The 14,750-nt window shown below is 52.3% G+C and overlaps 5 protein-coding genes and 1 pseudogene across 5 annotated transcripts, besides 15 other annotated features; all 6 read right to left on the reverse strand.

The window, feature by feature from the left end:
* Positions 1 to 465: part of a sequence feature (areas not merged during assembly with more than two copies in the genome that could not be assigned to a particular haplotype) that runs on past the window's edge.
* Positions 466 to 791: a sequence feature (heterozygous, Esmeraldo-like haplotype).
* Positions 792 to 1,752: a sequence feature (areas merged during assembly that could not be assigned to a particular haplotype. This can correspond to areas where the two haplotypes were merged or to regions with more than two copies in the genome that were merged during assembly.).
* Positions 1,601 to 1,670: a sequence feature (A-rich).
* Positions 1,753 to 2,105: a sequence feature (heterozygous, Esmeraldo-like haplotype).
* Positions 1,909 to 3,378, reverse strand: Tc00.1047053510279.310 (mucin-associated surface protein (MASP), putative; the record flags this gene model as incomplete). Its single annotated transcript, XM_815994.1, has 1 exon — positions 1,909 to 3,378. One exon carries the CDS (start codon positions 3,376 to 3,378, stop codon positions 1,909 to 1,911), a length of 1,470 nt encoding a protein of 489 aa, XP_821087.1.
* Positions 2,106 to 9,820: a sequence feature (areas not merged during assembly with more than two copies in the genome that could not be assigned to a particular haplotype).
* Tc00.1047053510279.314 lies at positions 3,923 to 4,768 on the reverse strand (annotated as a pseudogene).
* Tc00.1047053510279.320 (trans-sialidase, putative) lies at positions 6,536 to 9,268 on the reverse strand (the record flags this gene model as incomplete). Its single annotated transcript, XM_815995.1, has 1 exon — positions 6,536 to 9,268. One exon carries the CDS (start codon positions 9,266 to 9,268, stop codon positions 6,536 to 6,538), a length of 2,733 nt encoding a protein of 910 aa, XP_821088.1.
* Positions 9,821 to 9,961: a sequence feature (areas merged during assembly that could not be assigned to a particular haplotype. This can correspond to areas where the two haplotypes were merged or to regions with more than two copies in the genome that were merged during assembly.).
* Positions 9,962 to 10,944: a sequence feature (heterozygous, non-Esmeraldo-like haplotype).
* Tc00.1047053510279.330 (mucin-associated surface protein (MASP), putative) lies at positions 10,567 to 12,033 on the reverse strand (the record flags this gene model as incomplete). Its single annotated transcript, XM_815996.1, has 1 exon — positions 10,567 to 12,033. One exon carries the CDS (start codon positions 12,031 to 12,033, stop codon positions 10,567 to 10,569), a length of 1,467 nt encoding a protein of 488 aa, XP_821089.1.
* Positions 10,945 to 11,653: a sequence feature (areas not merged during assembly with more than two copies in the genome that could not be assigned to a particular haplotype).
* Positions 11,654 to 12,592: a sequence feature (heterozygous, Esmeraldo-like haplotype).
* On the reverse strand, positions 12,456 to 13,079 carry Tc00.1047053510279.340 (mucin TcMUCII, putative; the record flags this gene model as incomplete). Its single annotated transcript, XM_815997.1, has 1 exon — positions 12,456 to 13,079. The coding sequence occupies one exon, from the start codon at positions 13,077 to 13,079 to the stop codon at positions 12,456 to 12,458; it is 624 nt and encodes a 207-aa protein (XP_821090.1).
* Positions 12,593 to 12,802: a sequence feature (haploid, Esmeraldo-like haplotype).
* Positions 12,803 to 13,804: a sequence feature (heterozygous, non-Esmeraldo-like haplotype).
* Positions 13,268 to 13,287: a microsatellite.
* Tc00.1047053510279.349 (mucin-associated surface protein (MASP), putative) lies at positions 13,588 to 14,750 on the reverse strand (the record flags this gene model as incomplete). The annotated part of the gene is made up of 1 exon (XM_815998.1): positions 13,588 to 14,750. A coding segment is annotated over one exon (1,163 nt), but the record flags the coding sequence as incomplete, so codon positions are not given.
* Positions 13,805 to 14,688: a sequence feature (areas merged during assembly that could not be assigned to a particular haplotype. This can correspond to areas where the two haplotypes were merged or to regions with more than two copies in the genome that were merged during assembly.).
* Positions 14,689 to 14,750: a sequence feature (heterozygous, Esmeraldo-like haplotype).

The raw sequence follows: 14,750 nt of genomic DNA on the forward strand, positions 1-14,750 counted from the left end.
ACCGACACACAAGGCGAAGCGCCGTGGAGCAGGCACCAAAACCAAAGCTCCTCCAACAAATTCACCGTGAAGCAAAAGAAAATATTATGCGAGCGCAGAAAAAATTCACACAAACTGAAAAACAACAATGCCGATGCAGAGGCAATAAATGGTCGTGGTGCGCAGCAGCCGTGGCATCGCGCCCCCCTCTCATCAAACGGCACCGCACCACAACGCAGCGTGACGACAGCCTGCAATGACGACGACTGAGTAGCACGCACAAAGCGGCATAAACCTTTCATTCCGCACTCGCGCAAATTTACGCTCTCAGTATGTACTGCCAACGACACGGGGAAGGACACGGAAGGGGACTGTTCTCTCCATCCTCTTTCTGCTCACAACAGACCCTCCCCATCCTCCTCCTCGCTACGCCCTGGGTGCCGCGAAACGCCGTCAAGCAAATCCACTTCCATGGAAGCCCCCAATGCGCGGGGCGAGTCTAGCAGCCACCCACGCTCACTCTCCCGCTCACATTTCCCCTCCCACAACTTTTCCACACACAAAAGGGCAAAGACATGGAAAAGGGAAGCCTGCAGCACAACGCATGCAGAAGCAACGCCATACACGCCGCACCGCAAGAAAGAGTCATGCGTAGAGCACACAAACCGCCGCAACGAGTTGGACGGGTCGAATTCAAATCCACGGCGCTGCGCTTTACTTCTCTCTTCCCCGACGGAGTCTCGTCTCACACTCACAGTGAGGCATGGCGCACACCATCCGCTCTCCTCCGAGTGCACTCAACAGGCCGGCGCACAGTCACCCTCGTGCCATCGCAATGGGAACACAAAAAATCTTCGTCGCGGACCATCGATGCCTCTAGCAAAAAAGAAATAAGAAAAAGAAATGAGGGCATGTCAACAGCACAGCCAGCAGGGAGACACTCAACGGGACGCGGAGACACTCAGCGACAGTGAAAACAGTACAAACAAAAAATGAACCGCAGTGATTTAACAAAAACAAAAGAAAAAAGGGTGAGAGTCCAGAAGAACTCCCAAACAAAATAAAAAAGGAAAATCCATGATTCCGAAAGACGTTTATTTCAGGTGCCAAGCAGCACAATACGACCGTGTGTTTGTGTATACATATTGCCCTCAACAATAAAAAGAGGTCAATAAAGGACTTTACTGTCCCACCAGCCCACACAATATCCTCCACATTTCATGCGGCATCCGGCCTGTTTTTCAAATCCTCGTTTCGTGCAGTCCATGGGACGCCCAGTCGCAGGGCCGGCACCGAATGTAGGCAAAAACAAACAAGAGGAAAAGAAATGTGTGCTCCGCCCCACCGGCCCTCGTCGCACGCCCACACGTCACGGCTCCCTCAGCGCGCCGTTCGTCGCGGCCCCTCCTCATGCGTGCAGCAGGCGAGGCGCACAGGGCCGTCGTCATGAGCGTGTCGGTGGGTGTGCGAGTGGAGCAGTTGGGCGGGAAACACACGGCACCCCTCACAGGAAGAGTGCAGAAGAAACAATTAAAAAGGGAAGAGTAGAAAAGAAAAAAAACGTCCATAGTGATTGCCCCCAATAGCAAAAAGCAAGAGAAGGAATGGGGGAGTGGGAGATAAAAAAAAAAAAAAAGGAAATAAAAGAAGAAAAAAACAATAAAATATTTAAAAGAAAAGAAAAAAAAGAATTTTAAAAGAGTTACGGTGCTCCGCCCATGCAGCCAGGCAAGACGGCAGCGGTGCGTGTCGTGCAAAAGAGAGCACCAACGGGCCTGCATGGGTGTGCATGCAATATATACAATGGGCACATTATGTGTGTGCTTCGTGGGATGAGGTGAGGGCGAGAGTCCATGCAAGGGGACACACACAGAGAGTGAGTGAAAGACGAGTGTGTGTGCGGGCGGTGCATGGCTCTCTCCCTCACTCTCACGCGGCCACCACCGCAGCAGCAGCCGCACACGCAACAACAAGAAGAAGAGGGGAGGTGGTGTGGGAGATCGCGGTGCTGCCGTCATTATTGCTTTTTGTTGCAGTATCATATGTTTGGACGAAATTGACTGTTTCTGGTGTTTGCTGTGCAGTCTCACTGAATTTGGGAGCAACGTTGTTATTATCGTCTTCGGGGTTGTTGTGTGCTTCTTTGCTGTTGGGCCGTTGATCATCGTCATTATTTCCATCCACCGTACTCTGAGCATCGTCACTGCCATTTGTAGAGATGGATGGTGCTGGTGTTACTCCTTGGCTGTTGGTGGATGCATTCGTCATCGAATCCGATGGGACCGTAACGTGACCGTGTTGTACTGCCACTTCATCCTTTGAAGAAAATTTTGGTTCTGTGGACTCGTTTTGCGACTGTGACGTTCTGCGTTCTTGTCCTGTTGAAGTCTCTGATTTTGTTGCTTCTGGCGGAAGTCCTTCTCCTTCGTCTCGGTTTCCCTGTACTTGCGATCCTTCTGGTAGCCGTACTGCTGGTCCTGCTGGTGTGCTGCTGGCGGTATGCGGCAAGTTGAAAAGGCGTTTCCCCTCAATGGCACTCTCTTCTGCCTCTTTTTTGCTTGTCTTCTCATCAGTAACTTGGCGTTCTGTTTCTCCTTGAGCACTAAAAGTCTGTGGTTCACCTTTGGGTTTTGGTTCCTTCCGTGCGTCTACGTTGAGTGGTGCAGTCCGTGGAGAGACTGTTGGTTCTGGCCACCCACTTCTTTCTGAAGGCTCCAGGTTCTGTGCGGATGACGCACTGCCCGCACCAGGGGTTGAGGGCGGAAGAGCAACACCAGAAACAGGGAATTTCGAAGACTCAACTCCAGGAGTGCCTCCTCCTCCTCCAATTTCCTTTCCACCTGGGACAGAACCTGTGCCACCACCGGAGCCTGAACTGTCAACAGCGGGTGGCTTGCCATCACCAGAAGAGGAAGAAGAATTCAAAGTGGGGCCTTCACCTCCGTTAGAAGTTTCACCTAATTTAGAACCTCCACCAGAAATGACACCGTTTCGGCTGCCACCAGCACCTGGTGGTGGTGGTGGTTCGCTACTTGTTGGCTGTCCTTCGGCTGGCGATGGTAATATTTCTCCATCCTTCACCATACCTTCGAGTGATCCTTCATTTTCCTTTTCTTCTTCTTCTACCTTGACTTGTCTTGTTGGTTGTATGGCCGAACCATCATTATTGCGGGCATTCTTTCCTTGCTTTTCATGCAACCGTGGCACCGCTGCTTCGGGACCACGTACGTCCTTCTTTCCTGCTTCCCTCGCCTGAGAATCAACCTGTAGAGCCTTCGATGATTCGTCTTTTATTCCGACCTCTCCAATATCATCACCCTCCGCCACCGCCGCAGCACCGCACCACAGCACGCAGAGAGCACACACCAGCAGCACACGGCCAGTCATCATCATCGCCATCACTCCTGTCACTTGCGTGCAGCCTTCAGCACAAACTAACAACACGTCAACGGAGAGTGAAAGCAAAAGGAGAAAAAGAAAAGTCACCCAGCCACGCACCGCACAGTCACAAATGGCAGCAGCCCAGAAGCAGCAGCGCGCACACACCATGAGGCAGTTGGAATCAGTAAAAGGGCAAAAACACACACAACGCCCCGCAGCAAGTAAACAGCGAAAACACAAAACAATTAAAACCCAAACAAAGGAATCAAGCAGCAATAAAGCAAAACAGTAAAAAAAAATGCGCCCAATTGACTCCAGTGCGCATGCACCTATCCTCAACAGTGCGTCCACGCAAAAAGTTGTACGCGTCTCGTGCATACAATTGTGTCTGGGATGCGTTCAACGTGACGGATGTGGGAAGCAACGCGGAGCACACAGCAGGGCAGCCGAAGCAAACAAAGCAAAAACGATCATCATAATTACTCTTACTTTATACATCGGACCACAGTAGACGTACACATGTCCCCGTGGCTGAGTGCTGGCACGCACAGCCCACGCTCCCTTTCAGCCCACAGCGGTGCACGCCAGCGCGGATACGGCGAGCAGCAGCGGGGCACACACCCACGCAGAGCTGCTGAGGCTGCCGTCGATTTCACGAAGACGTGACGGTGCGCGGGTGGTCGTCGTGGTTGGCGCCTCTGTCGCAGCGGCCCTCATCGTGGTAGGCATCGTATTTGATGTCTGTTCCTCAATTGAGTTCTCTGGCGCAGCAGCCTCATAGTTGGTTCCATTTTTGTGTCGGAATTACGTGGTGTCTTTCCCGTACTTGCTGTATCTTTTCCCTTCAACGCAGACGAGTTCTTACTTGGTGCTGGCGCAGCAACAGGGAGAGTTGTTCCTCCTGGCATGCCTAATGGACCTGTTGCTTTTGTCGTATCATGATTCGTACTTACTTCCGTTGGTGGAGAGGGCGGTGAACCGTGTCCACTTGTTTGCTGTTCCTTCCTGGAAACGGTTTCTTCGTGCACCGTAATGGAATCACTTGATGACTGATCCGTTTTGTTCTTCGCATCTTCCACCTGTTACGTTTCGTCCTTCAAACGTGTTCCGTCTCGCGTGCCAGACTCAGTGGATCAGTCATGCGTAATTGTCGCACCTATTCCTTCAGGAAACAAAAGACGATAGACTGGAGTCTTCATTATCGTCAGCTTTAATTTTGCCTGCATCCTTTGGGCCATCCTCAGTTTGTTTCCTTGGCACAGGAAGAAGTGGACAGGGGCTTGCAACACCTTCTTCACCTGCTGTCACGCACACGGACGGGCAGCAGCAGCACGAGAGCGCAATGAAAAAACACGGCGCACACCACACGGAGCCGCACCGTCACCATCGTCATCATCGCAGTCATCATCACCCGTAGTGGAGTCGCTGAAGTCAGTCAGCCGATCCGTGAGCCAGAAGGAAAAGGAATGGAACAGGAGGGAGAGGGACGGAGCACAGCGGATACAGCGAGAGAGAGCAGACAACATGAGGAGAGGGCAGCAGGCCCAGCCGCACAGTTCACACACCACGAGACGGCTTCCACGCAACGAAGGCACACAACGCCAGCAGCCACCCACCATGCAGGAGGAGAAGACATCCACCACCATCTCCCCCAGCTCATCTCTACAGCCCCAGGGAAATGGCAAAAACCCCGCGGCCACCACACAACGCACACGGAGCGAGCACCCACCACACCAGCCACACGCAGAAGCGAACCCTCATCCATCCATGACGCGGCACCAAAATTTCCTGCCATCCTGCCCTCAATGGGACACGGAGCCCAACTCAACGCAGTCACACGCGGTGCACCACACCCGCAGGAAAAGAGACTCGGGCTGCGCACTCCCTCTCCCTCTCCCTTCTCCTCATAGCCACGGAAGAAGACAACAGCCGCCACACGCAACTGCCAGCATGCACTGCAAAAGGAGCATTCAAATCCACTGCAATGCGCATCTTGTGTGTGTGTGGTTGTGTGCCTGCGGAAACACAAAGCAAAGAGGTAGAAAAGAGGGAGCAGAGTATGTGGAGAGACGCACAACAAAAAACTGTACAGCAGAGACGCATGGCGGAAACAACGAGAAGACCGCTCAAACTCATGACTGCACTGCCGCCCAAGCAGTGGCAATCCACACATGATTTATTTAAAACAAAAAGAAAACGTTCCCCTTCGTCTTATATAAACCCCATCACACAAAATAATTATAAATGAAAAAGAAATCGTCCATTACTGTTCCACACAAATTTAGGAATCGCCTGGCTGCCGTGTGGCCACACCAAACTGTCTGTATATATTTTGCCCGGAAAAGAAAATTGAAAAGATGGTTGCGTGTGTTTCAACCGTCCGACCCTCCATGTGTCCGCACATCGTTTATATTTCATGGGGTCATCTGCGTGTTGCTGCTCCCCTCAGCCCTCTCATCGGCGTGCGAGTGCGGCCCGCAGAGCACAGTCACTCGTGTGTGTGGGGACTGAGAGAAGCACGCAGACATGACGGGAGTCGCGTCTCTCCATTGGGAGAGTGAGCGCAGCAAAAGAAAAAAAAATCATCAGGAGGGAGAGAAATGCTGACGGGACTGCCAGCGCGTGAAATGAAAACGAAAAGCAAAAAGGAAAAAAACACGGCGGCAGGGTGTGGCTGTGTGTGTGTGGCGCTGCGGGTGTCTGCCAGCCCTGGCCGCAAAGAAAAAAAAACAAGAGGGAAAGAAATGTGTGCTCCGCCCCACAGGCCCTCGTCGCACGCCCACACGTCACGGCTCCCTCAGCGCGCCGTTCGTCGCGGCCCCTCCTCATGCGTGCAGCAGGCGAGGCGCACAGGGCCGTCGTCATGAGCGTGTCGGTGGGTGTGCGAGTGGAGCAGTTGGGCGGGAAACACACGGCACCCCTCACAGGAAGAGCGCAGCAAAAAGGAAAAGAGGGAATAAAAATAAAGGGAAAAAGAAAAACAAAAGAATTTTGGAAAAAAGACACACATAGACTCGCGCAACACAACAAAAAAAATATTAAAAACGCACAAAAAAGGAAGCAAACAGGGAGAAAAGCAAATAAAAGTTATTTAGGAAGAGAAATTCATTGCCAGGTGTGTGTGTGTCGGTGCAGCGGAGGTCGCAAGTGTTTTCACGCGGCAGCCAGTCACTCCTCACAGAGCCGCAAACCCCCACAGTCCCAACAGGAGAAGCAGCAGCCATGGCAGCAGTCCGCTCCCACGCACAGTGCCGGCATCCCTGTTATTCCCCTGCGACACATTTCCGAGGCTGCTGCTGAGTGCCGTGGCATTTACGTCCCTGACCTGTTTATTAACCTCCTCCTCCTGCCCATTAGTTCCTCCTTCTCTTGTCTCCATCGTTGGCTCGCCAACAGAAGTAGAACCGCCACCCACAGTTTGAGTTCCATCGGGAGATGTTCCTGAAGCCGACTGCACTACGGACTCCTCTTCTGCTGAGGAAGTACTGACGGTGGACATCGCTGGTGCGGATGCACCGCCACTGCCCGCACCACTGCTCCCCATCGGCTGTCCCTGTTCCGTCAGCTGTGTTCCGGCAGGAGTGGACGGAGTTCCGGTTTGCTGAGCAGTTGCGATCACCGGAGGACTGGGAGGTACAATGGAATCAGAAGAAACTGTTGAATGCTCCGACGGCTTCTCTTCCAATAGTTGAATTGGATCTTTATTCGGGTTGAAGGCGCCAATCTCTGCTTCATTCAACGGGCGGTTGTACAGCAGGACGTTCGTCACCGTCACAGACACGTCTTCTTGTTTCCGTGTCTTGTCTCCATCCCCTCCAATGTAGAAGTGGGAGATTACTTTAGAATCCGTAGTTTCCAATGCACACGGCACATCACCCACACGCTTACCATCGACGTACGCGGAGAAATGGCTGCCGTTCCGTAGCAAAATTACCACGTGGTCTTTCTTCGTTGTCTCCGGATCCCAATCGCGGCTATGCTCCTTTTTCTGTCCGCCACCGCACAGCAATATCCACTTCTTCTTTTCCTTGTCGTACGACAGTCCCAACAATATAGGATTCTCATCGCCATCCATCTTCACACCCAACAATGGAATGGGGGTATCTTCCTTCGGCACACCGTCGATGGACACCGTCGCCACAAGAGTGAACTTGTAGTTCGCAAAGTGGTACTGCTGATTCTCCCCTTGACTGCCAACTGGCCACTCCGCCCACGCTCCCCGGAACCTCACGCCATCAAAAGCCTCTGTTGCCCTATCATTCTTATTTACTGTGGCGTTCACCCCGAGGTACTCGTCCATCCATGTGTTATCAGAGAAGTTGCCGGACAAAAAGCCAACCAGCCCATCCGTGATCTTAACAGTAGTGCAGGCACTGTCAGGTGGCGTAACCTCCTGAGCAAGTAAAGTGGCACACAGCTGGGAGACACGTTCGTCCACTTCCTTCCACGTCGCCAGCACCTCCTTCACCCGCTGCAGCTGCTTATTCAGAGGCACAGAGGCCATACCGGGTGATGTTTCTTTCTCATCGTCCTTCATCTTCTCGTACAGTGCAATCAACTCCTCCTGATTATTATTATCTCCACCTTTGTACAACAGGGAGCTGGCGGCAACGTCATGGTCCTTCTTGGATACCGGCCCAATATCAACAATGTGCGTATTGTCCGTCAGCCAAAGACGAAGTTCACCTTTTTCATTGTTTTTGTTATCTTTCTCAGCTTTCTTGGCATACACTGGCAGGGTGATGAGCATCACTTTTTTATTATCATTTCCAACAGTCGCTGTGATGAACCCGCTCCCAACGCCCTTCTCATTTCCCTCGTGTTTGTTGCCCCACACGCGCGAGAGTGTCCCGAGTGCCTCCGTCCACGACTCCCCCTTGTCACCGGACTCGTACACCCTGCGGCGGCCACCATCACACGCAGTCATCATCATGAGTTTGTCCTTCTCCCACTCCAGAACGGAGGGATCACCGCAGCCGTCGGCGGACGTCTCCTTCGACAGCTTCCAACTCTTAGTATCCTTCGAGTATATGATCAGCGAAACGGTCTTTCCATCCTCTTCAGTGCCATCCTCCTTCTTCGTCCCTTCCAGCGGAAACACAAGCGTACCGTCCTCCATCTTAACACCCGATCCACCGCTACCAACCAGCCTTTTCAAGGGTTCATTTTGATTGCCATTATAATTCCACGGGATAATGTAATTATCATTCCAATAAATTCTTTTATTCTTTTCGTCTTCCTTCTTACTGACGTTCCCTTTCACCAGCATGAGTCCCCAGTCACCTGCCTGGTCATTCTCGGTAAGTGTCCAACTGTAATTTCCAGCAAGCATGTAAATATCACTTCCCTTCACAACTGTTGTTGGTCGGCCCACATGTACTTTCTTCACTTCCTGAGAACCAGCCTGATCCGCTATACGGCAGGCGCCTTTATTATCGTCGGGGGGACATTCCTCCAGTACTTGTGTCTTCAGTTTAGTTTTATCCAACTCCTTGCTTGTTTGTTCACCAGTCAACGCCAGGAGCTCCGAGGCAATCCCAGTAAAACAGCCTTCATCACCCTTCTTCGTGCAATGCGCCTCGGCAACGGCAAATACATCACTCCCCACTTTCAAAAGACTGGGAACACGTAACGAACTCACTGTTTCTTCTCCATCTTTCACGTCTCTCCAAACATAATATTTTCCCGACGAAGCTCCCTGACTTGGTTCCTCAGCAGCCGCAGCCCCACCAGCGTTGCAGCACATCATCACGAGGAGGATCAGCACCGCAGAATAGAAGTGTTGCCGGGACATGTTGGGCCTCTGCGGCTCACTCTCTCTTCCTTCCCTCCTCCTTCCGCTGGATCCGGTCACACGGCGACGGTTGTGTTTGCGGGGTGCCTTGACAGCAGCAACACGTGAGTGCATATAAATAAGTGTGTGTGGGCGGTGTGTGTGCTGTTGGTCCTTTCAGAGCCTTCGAATTTCACAGTAGCGATTGGCGCTTGTTTTCCTTCTTCGTGTGTGATTGAAAGAGAAATAGAGAGAAAACACGCCAAGAAAAGAGGTGAAACAGTGAGCATCCTCACCCATCCACAGTGAGTGGCACCATCATCCCCGCCGCAGTCACTCCCAACAACAACAACTCACGCACACAGACACACGGAACAGGAGAAGGAACAACAGTGCACCGGGAACACACAGCGACTGCCACCGCCAGCAGCAGCAGGAGCCACGCCGGTTGTGTCGTTATTCGTCACACTTCAGCAGACACCGAGCAGCGCCCACGCAAAAAACACAACCGGCGGAATGCAAAAAAGCACAGTCGCCCTTCGCAGCACCCACGCGCTGCCGCCAGTCGTACTGCTGTTGTCTCTTCCAACGCACCCGCACATCACTCCGCACACAGCCGGAGAATCCTTCGTCGCCGGATGCACAGCTGCAGTGACACGTCGGCAGGTACAGCTGTTGGGAGAGAGTGAATAAGCAATTGTCCCAGACACCCGAAATGCCACACTACTCACTGGCCGCACACCGCCAAAATAACATCCGCATCACTTCGCCGGGACAAATTGCGGACCCACGACCTCCTAACTCGTAAGAGCCGCCACAGCCGGGATCTTGTGCCCGCGTTCGCAGCGTTCATGCCACTCCACAGCGTGTGCAAAATGGCGATTGTGTGTGCATATGTTTGTTCGTACCTATAAATGAAGAGCAGTTGTGTAGTACAAGAAAGTCCAAAGAATGCGACGGCAGAGAGAGGCAGATAGCACGCACGCAAATTACTCATAGCATCACACACACACACACACACGCAGCCCGCGGAATGGGTGCACTCAACCACAAAACAAAACAATGAAAAACAAAACAATAAGCCGAAGCGTGGGACGACCGAAGCACACACTCTCATTGCTCCCGTAAAGCAAAACACACAGATACATACAGGGAGAGAGAGAGGTCGCCCACTCAATGCAATAAAAACAAAACAGAAACAGTTACGGTGCTCCGCCCATGCAGCCAGGCAGGACGGCAGCGGTGCGTGTGGTGCAAAAGAGAGCACCAACGGGCCTGCATGGGTGTGCATGCAATATATACAATGGGCACATTATGTGTGTGCTTCGTGGGGTGAGGTGAGGGCGAGAGTCCATGCAAGGGGACACACACACAGAGAGTGAGTGAAAGACGAGTGTGTGTGCGGGCGGTGCACGGCTCTCTCTCCCTCACTCTCACGCGGCCACCACCGCAGCAGCAGCCGCAGCACACGCAACAACAAGAAGCAAAAGAGGGGAGGTGGAGTGGGAGACAGCGGTGCTGCTGTCACTGTCGCCAGACTTAGATGTAGTATTTGTTTGGGTGGTGATCGTTTTCACTGTTTCTGCTGCTGTAACACTGGCTGTAGGAGCATCGTTGGTATTTCCGGCATGGTGGTCATTGTGCGGTCCTTTGGCTTCACGCCGTTGTTCATTGTCATCCTCCTCTTCCGTCTTATCCTGAACAACACCACTGTCACTTGTGGAGATAGATGATTCTGATGTTGCCGCTGGGCCATCCGTATATGCATCCGTCTTTATCGCATCCTTTGTGACTGTGCCTTCGCTGTTTTGCTCAAGCACGACATTCGGTGAAGGCGTTTTCGGTGCCGCGGACACCGTTTCTTTTCGTAAGGATGACGCTTTGTGCGTTTTTCCTTTTGAATTATGTGAAGCTGTTGTTGCTGGTAGGATTCTTTTCTCTTCTTCTGGATCTTCCGCTGCTCGTGATGGTTCCGGTGATGATGCTTGGGGCCCTTGTGAGAGAGCTGCAGGTGTATCTACTCCCGGTGGTAATGATACTGCCGGTATTTGTTTTCCTGGCGACGGTGGTGGTGGTTTTGTTTCTGTTACTGTTGTTTCTCGATGTTGCTGTTGGCTTTCGGTAGACAACACGTTGGAAGGGCCGTTCGTCCCCACGCCACTCTGCCCCGCTTCGCTTCCACGTGCTTCCTCAGTCGTAGCTCGAGATTCTGTTTCTTTTTGTATACGAGAGGACTCTGGACCATCATCGGGGGTTGAATCCTTTTCTGTCTCCCCGTTGTGCCCTACAAGGATTTTTCCTGACTCTACACTTATTGCTGGAGATCCCAATTTCAGATTAGAGGGCGGACCGTCTTTGTTCTGTAAACCATCAACTTCAGGGGAAACGGAGGATGGAGAAATAACAACAACAGTAGAAGGCGGCTCCATAACGGAAACTACAGTTCCGCCAGAATTGCCACTTTGTCCAGAACCGCCACCGACAGAACTGTCAACATTAGGAATATGAAGCGAAGGGGTTCCATCACCAGAATGAACACCAACAGCAGGTTGACTCACGCCATGTGATGTTGGGGCTTCTGGAGCTTTCGGTGTATTTGGCGCTGGTGGTAGTGGTGGTGCCGGAATTGGAACCAAACCACCATCAATTGTGCCAGAAACTTGTCCGTCAGTCGAGGCTCCAACGGCAGAAATGGGAAAGACACGCCGCAAAGGCTGCGTAACAGCAGTTTTGTTACATATTCTTGGCATATACAATCTTCTCGTATCCAACACTCCTGACGCCATGCAGCCACCCACTGCGCTGTTGTCGCGGTCCCTCGCATAAACCCCACAGGCACCGCACCACAGCACGCAGAGGGCACACACCAGCAGCACACGGCCAGTCATCATCATCGCCATCACTCCTGTCACTTGCGTGCAGCCTTCAGCACAAACTAACACCCGTCAACGCAGAGTGAAAGCAAAAGGAGAGACACGGCACAGTAAAAAACACCACCAGCAGCAGCAGCGCACACACCATTACAAAAATGAATCCAGCACAAATCCAAAACTCGCACAACACCTTGCAAAAAATTAAAAATGAAAAAAAAAGACATTATAGAAAAATACCACAAGGCCCTGCTGCGCATGCATATGAGTGTGTCTGCGACGCGTTCAACGTGGTGGATGTGGGAAGCAACGCGGAGCACACAGCAGGGCAGCGGAAGCAAACAAAGCAAAAACAATCATCATAATTACTCTTACTTCATACATCGGACCACAGTAGACGTACACATGTCCCCGTGGCTTTGAGTGCTGGCACGCACAGCCCACGCTCCCTTTTAGCCCAGAGTGGTGTACGCCAGCGCGGATGCGGCGAGCAGCAGCGGGGCACACACCCACGCAGAGCTGCTAAGGCTGCCGTCAACTTCGCGAAGACGTGACGGTGCGCGGGTGGTCGTCGTGGTTGGTGCCTCTGCACTGTTGACCGCATCACTTGGTGCCTCTGGCGCGGCGGTGGTCGTAGTCGTAGTCGTAGTTGTGGTTGGTGCCTTGGTGGTTTTGGTCGTTATGGTCGTTGATGCAGTCGTCTCCTTTTCCTGTTCTTTTTCGGGTAAAATCGGCCCACTTTGTGCACCTGACGCAACGGTTGGTGCAGTAGGTGGCTGTAGCGGAACGCTAGGACTTTGTAGCTGTGACTGACCGGACGCACCTGAAGCACCTTGATTGTTTGACGCCCCACCGGATACCGTACCTTGTGTTTCTTCCTTACCGGTCACAATAACTGGTTTCTCTACTCCTCTGCCTTGTTCCACTTCTTTTTTAACTGGCAGCTGTGCCCCTGGTGCCTTTGGCATATCGGGAGCCACCTGTTCGTCGACACCATTAGCTTTTATGCACACGGACGGGCAGCAGCACAGGGCGAGCACCAACAGGGCGCACAGCAGACGGCACGTCGTCATCATCGTGAGTGTGGTCGTTCAGTGGTGTGGGGCTGATCTGCACAGTGAGTGACATGGAGAGCAACAGGGGAGACGAGAGGTGCGGTAGACACACACAGAGGGCACACCACATGAGGAGAGAGGGCAGCAGCCAGGCATGCACCGTACGCCGCACACCACGCACGACACACACTCCAATCCACGGCAGCAGGCACACACACACACACACACAGCCCTGCCGCAACACCAACACACAGATGGAAGAGGGAGAAGCAAACAGGAGCGGCACACAAGGCTCCACCGCATGTACATACGGCGAGAGCGGTCCATCGTGCCGGCACCCCTCACGGAGTGTACGCACACACAAGAGGAGGTGCAGCGCACACGGCAACACAAAAGCAAAGTAGCAATACAAAAAGGAAAGATCCTCTCACACCAAGAGGATTGTTGGCCCACAGGAAACGCAGCCAATATTCATCACAAAAATAATTCAGTTGCCTTTGGCCTTCGTTGATATTCGGCGCACACCACTTCATGCAGGCACGGCCACCACAGCAGCAGCAGCCGCACACGCAACAAGAACAAGAAGAAGCAAAAGAGGGGAGGTGGTGCGGGAGACCGCGGTGCTGCCGTCACTTCCGCCAGTTGTCGTACCATTCATTCGGGCGACGGTGACTGTTTCTGTTTTTTGTGGTGCTGTCTCACTGGGTGTAGAAGCATCGTTGGTATTGGCAGCTTTGTGGCCACGTGTTTCTCTGTGGTTAGGCCGTGGATCATCGTCATTATTTTCATCCACCGTACCCTGAGCATCGTCACTGCCATTTGTAGAGATGAATGGTGCTGTTGTTTCCGCATGGCTGCCGCTATCGGTAATCTCCAACAAAGTTGATTTGTCTCTCTCGCGCTCTTGTTGCTCTGCCGTACCTTCCCCTGAAAGCTGTTTCACTGCTTCGCGTGCCGTTTCTTTTTGTGACGGCGTGTTTTCGTTCGTTTGTTGTGTTGACTCCTGTGAGAGATTTGGTGCTGGAAAGCCTTTTCCTTTTTTTGGAACTGTCACTGCTGGTGATGCTTTTGGCGGTGATACTTCCGGCGTTGTTTTTTCTGATAATGTTTGTTGTGGTGGTACTGTTGTCTGTGGGTTGATTGAAAGGCCTTCCTTCTTCACGCCGTTCTGGCTTCCCTGTTTCTCCGTAAGATTCATATTACCAACTCCAATTTCTGCTCCTTCTTTATTAGAGAGATTTGTTTCTGCTTCGGGTTCTGAGCTCTCCGGTGCCTTCACAATGGGCGATGGAAGCTCTGCAGGCAATGCTGCTGCTGCTAGCCGCGGATCTTTTTCTTTTTCTGATTGGTGTTTTCCAGCCACGACTGGGCGTTGATTTTCAGGTTTCGGTCCAATTTCATTTACATTTTTCAGTGGTCCATCATCGACTTGTGGTAATCTTCCTCCTCCTGGTGGTGGTGACGACGGTGGAATTTCTTCTTCTCCTGATGGAGTTAGTCCTTCATTCTCATCCTCATCATCGCAACTTTCTTCCTCTGCCAGAGGTACTTTTATATGTGTTTCTTTTGTTGTGTCTTTAACCTCCGGTCCTTCTGAAACCGACTTTTGTAATCTGCCTTGTAAAAGGAGCGGTGATTCCTGCAATCTTTCATCAACCCCATCCGCAGAAGCACCAGGCGGAGTTATACCTG

The sequence above is a fragment of the Trypanosoma cruzi genome, genomic scaffold (genome assembly GCF_000209065.1).
Source record: "Trypanosoma cruzi strain CL Brener 1047053516699 genomic scaffold, whole genome shotgun sequence".
Lineage (NCBI taxonomy): Eukaryota > Euglenozoa > Kinetoplastea > Trypanosomatida > Trypanosomatidae > Trypanosoma > Trypanosoma cruzi.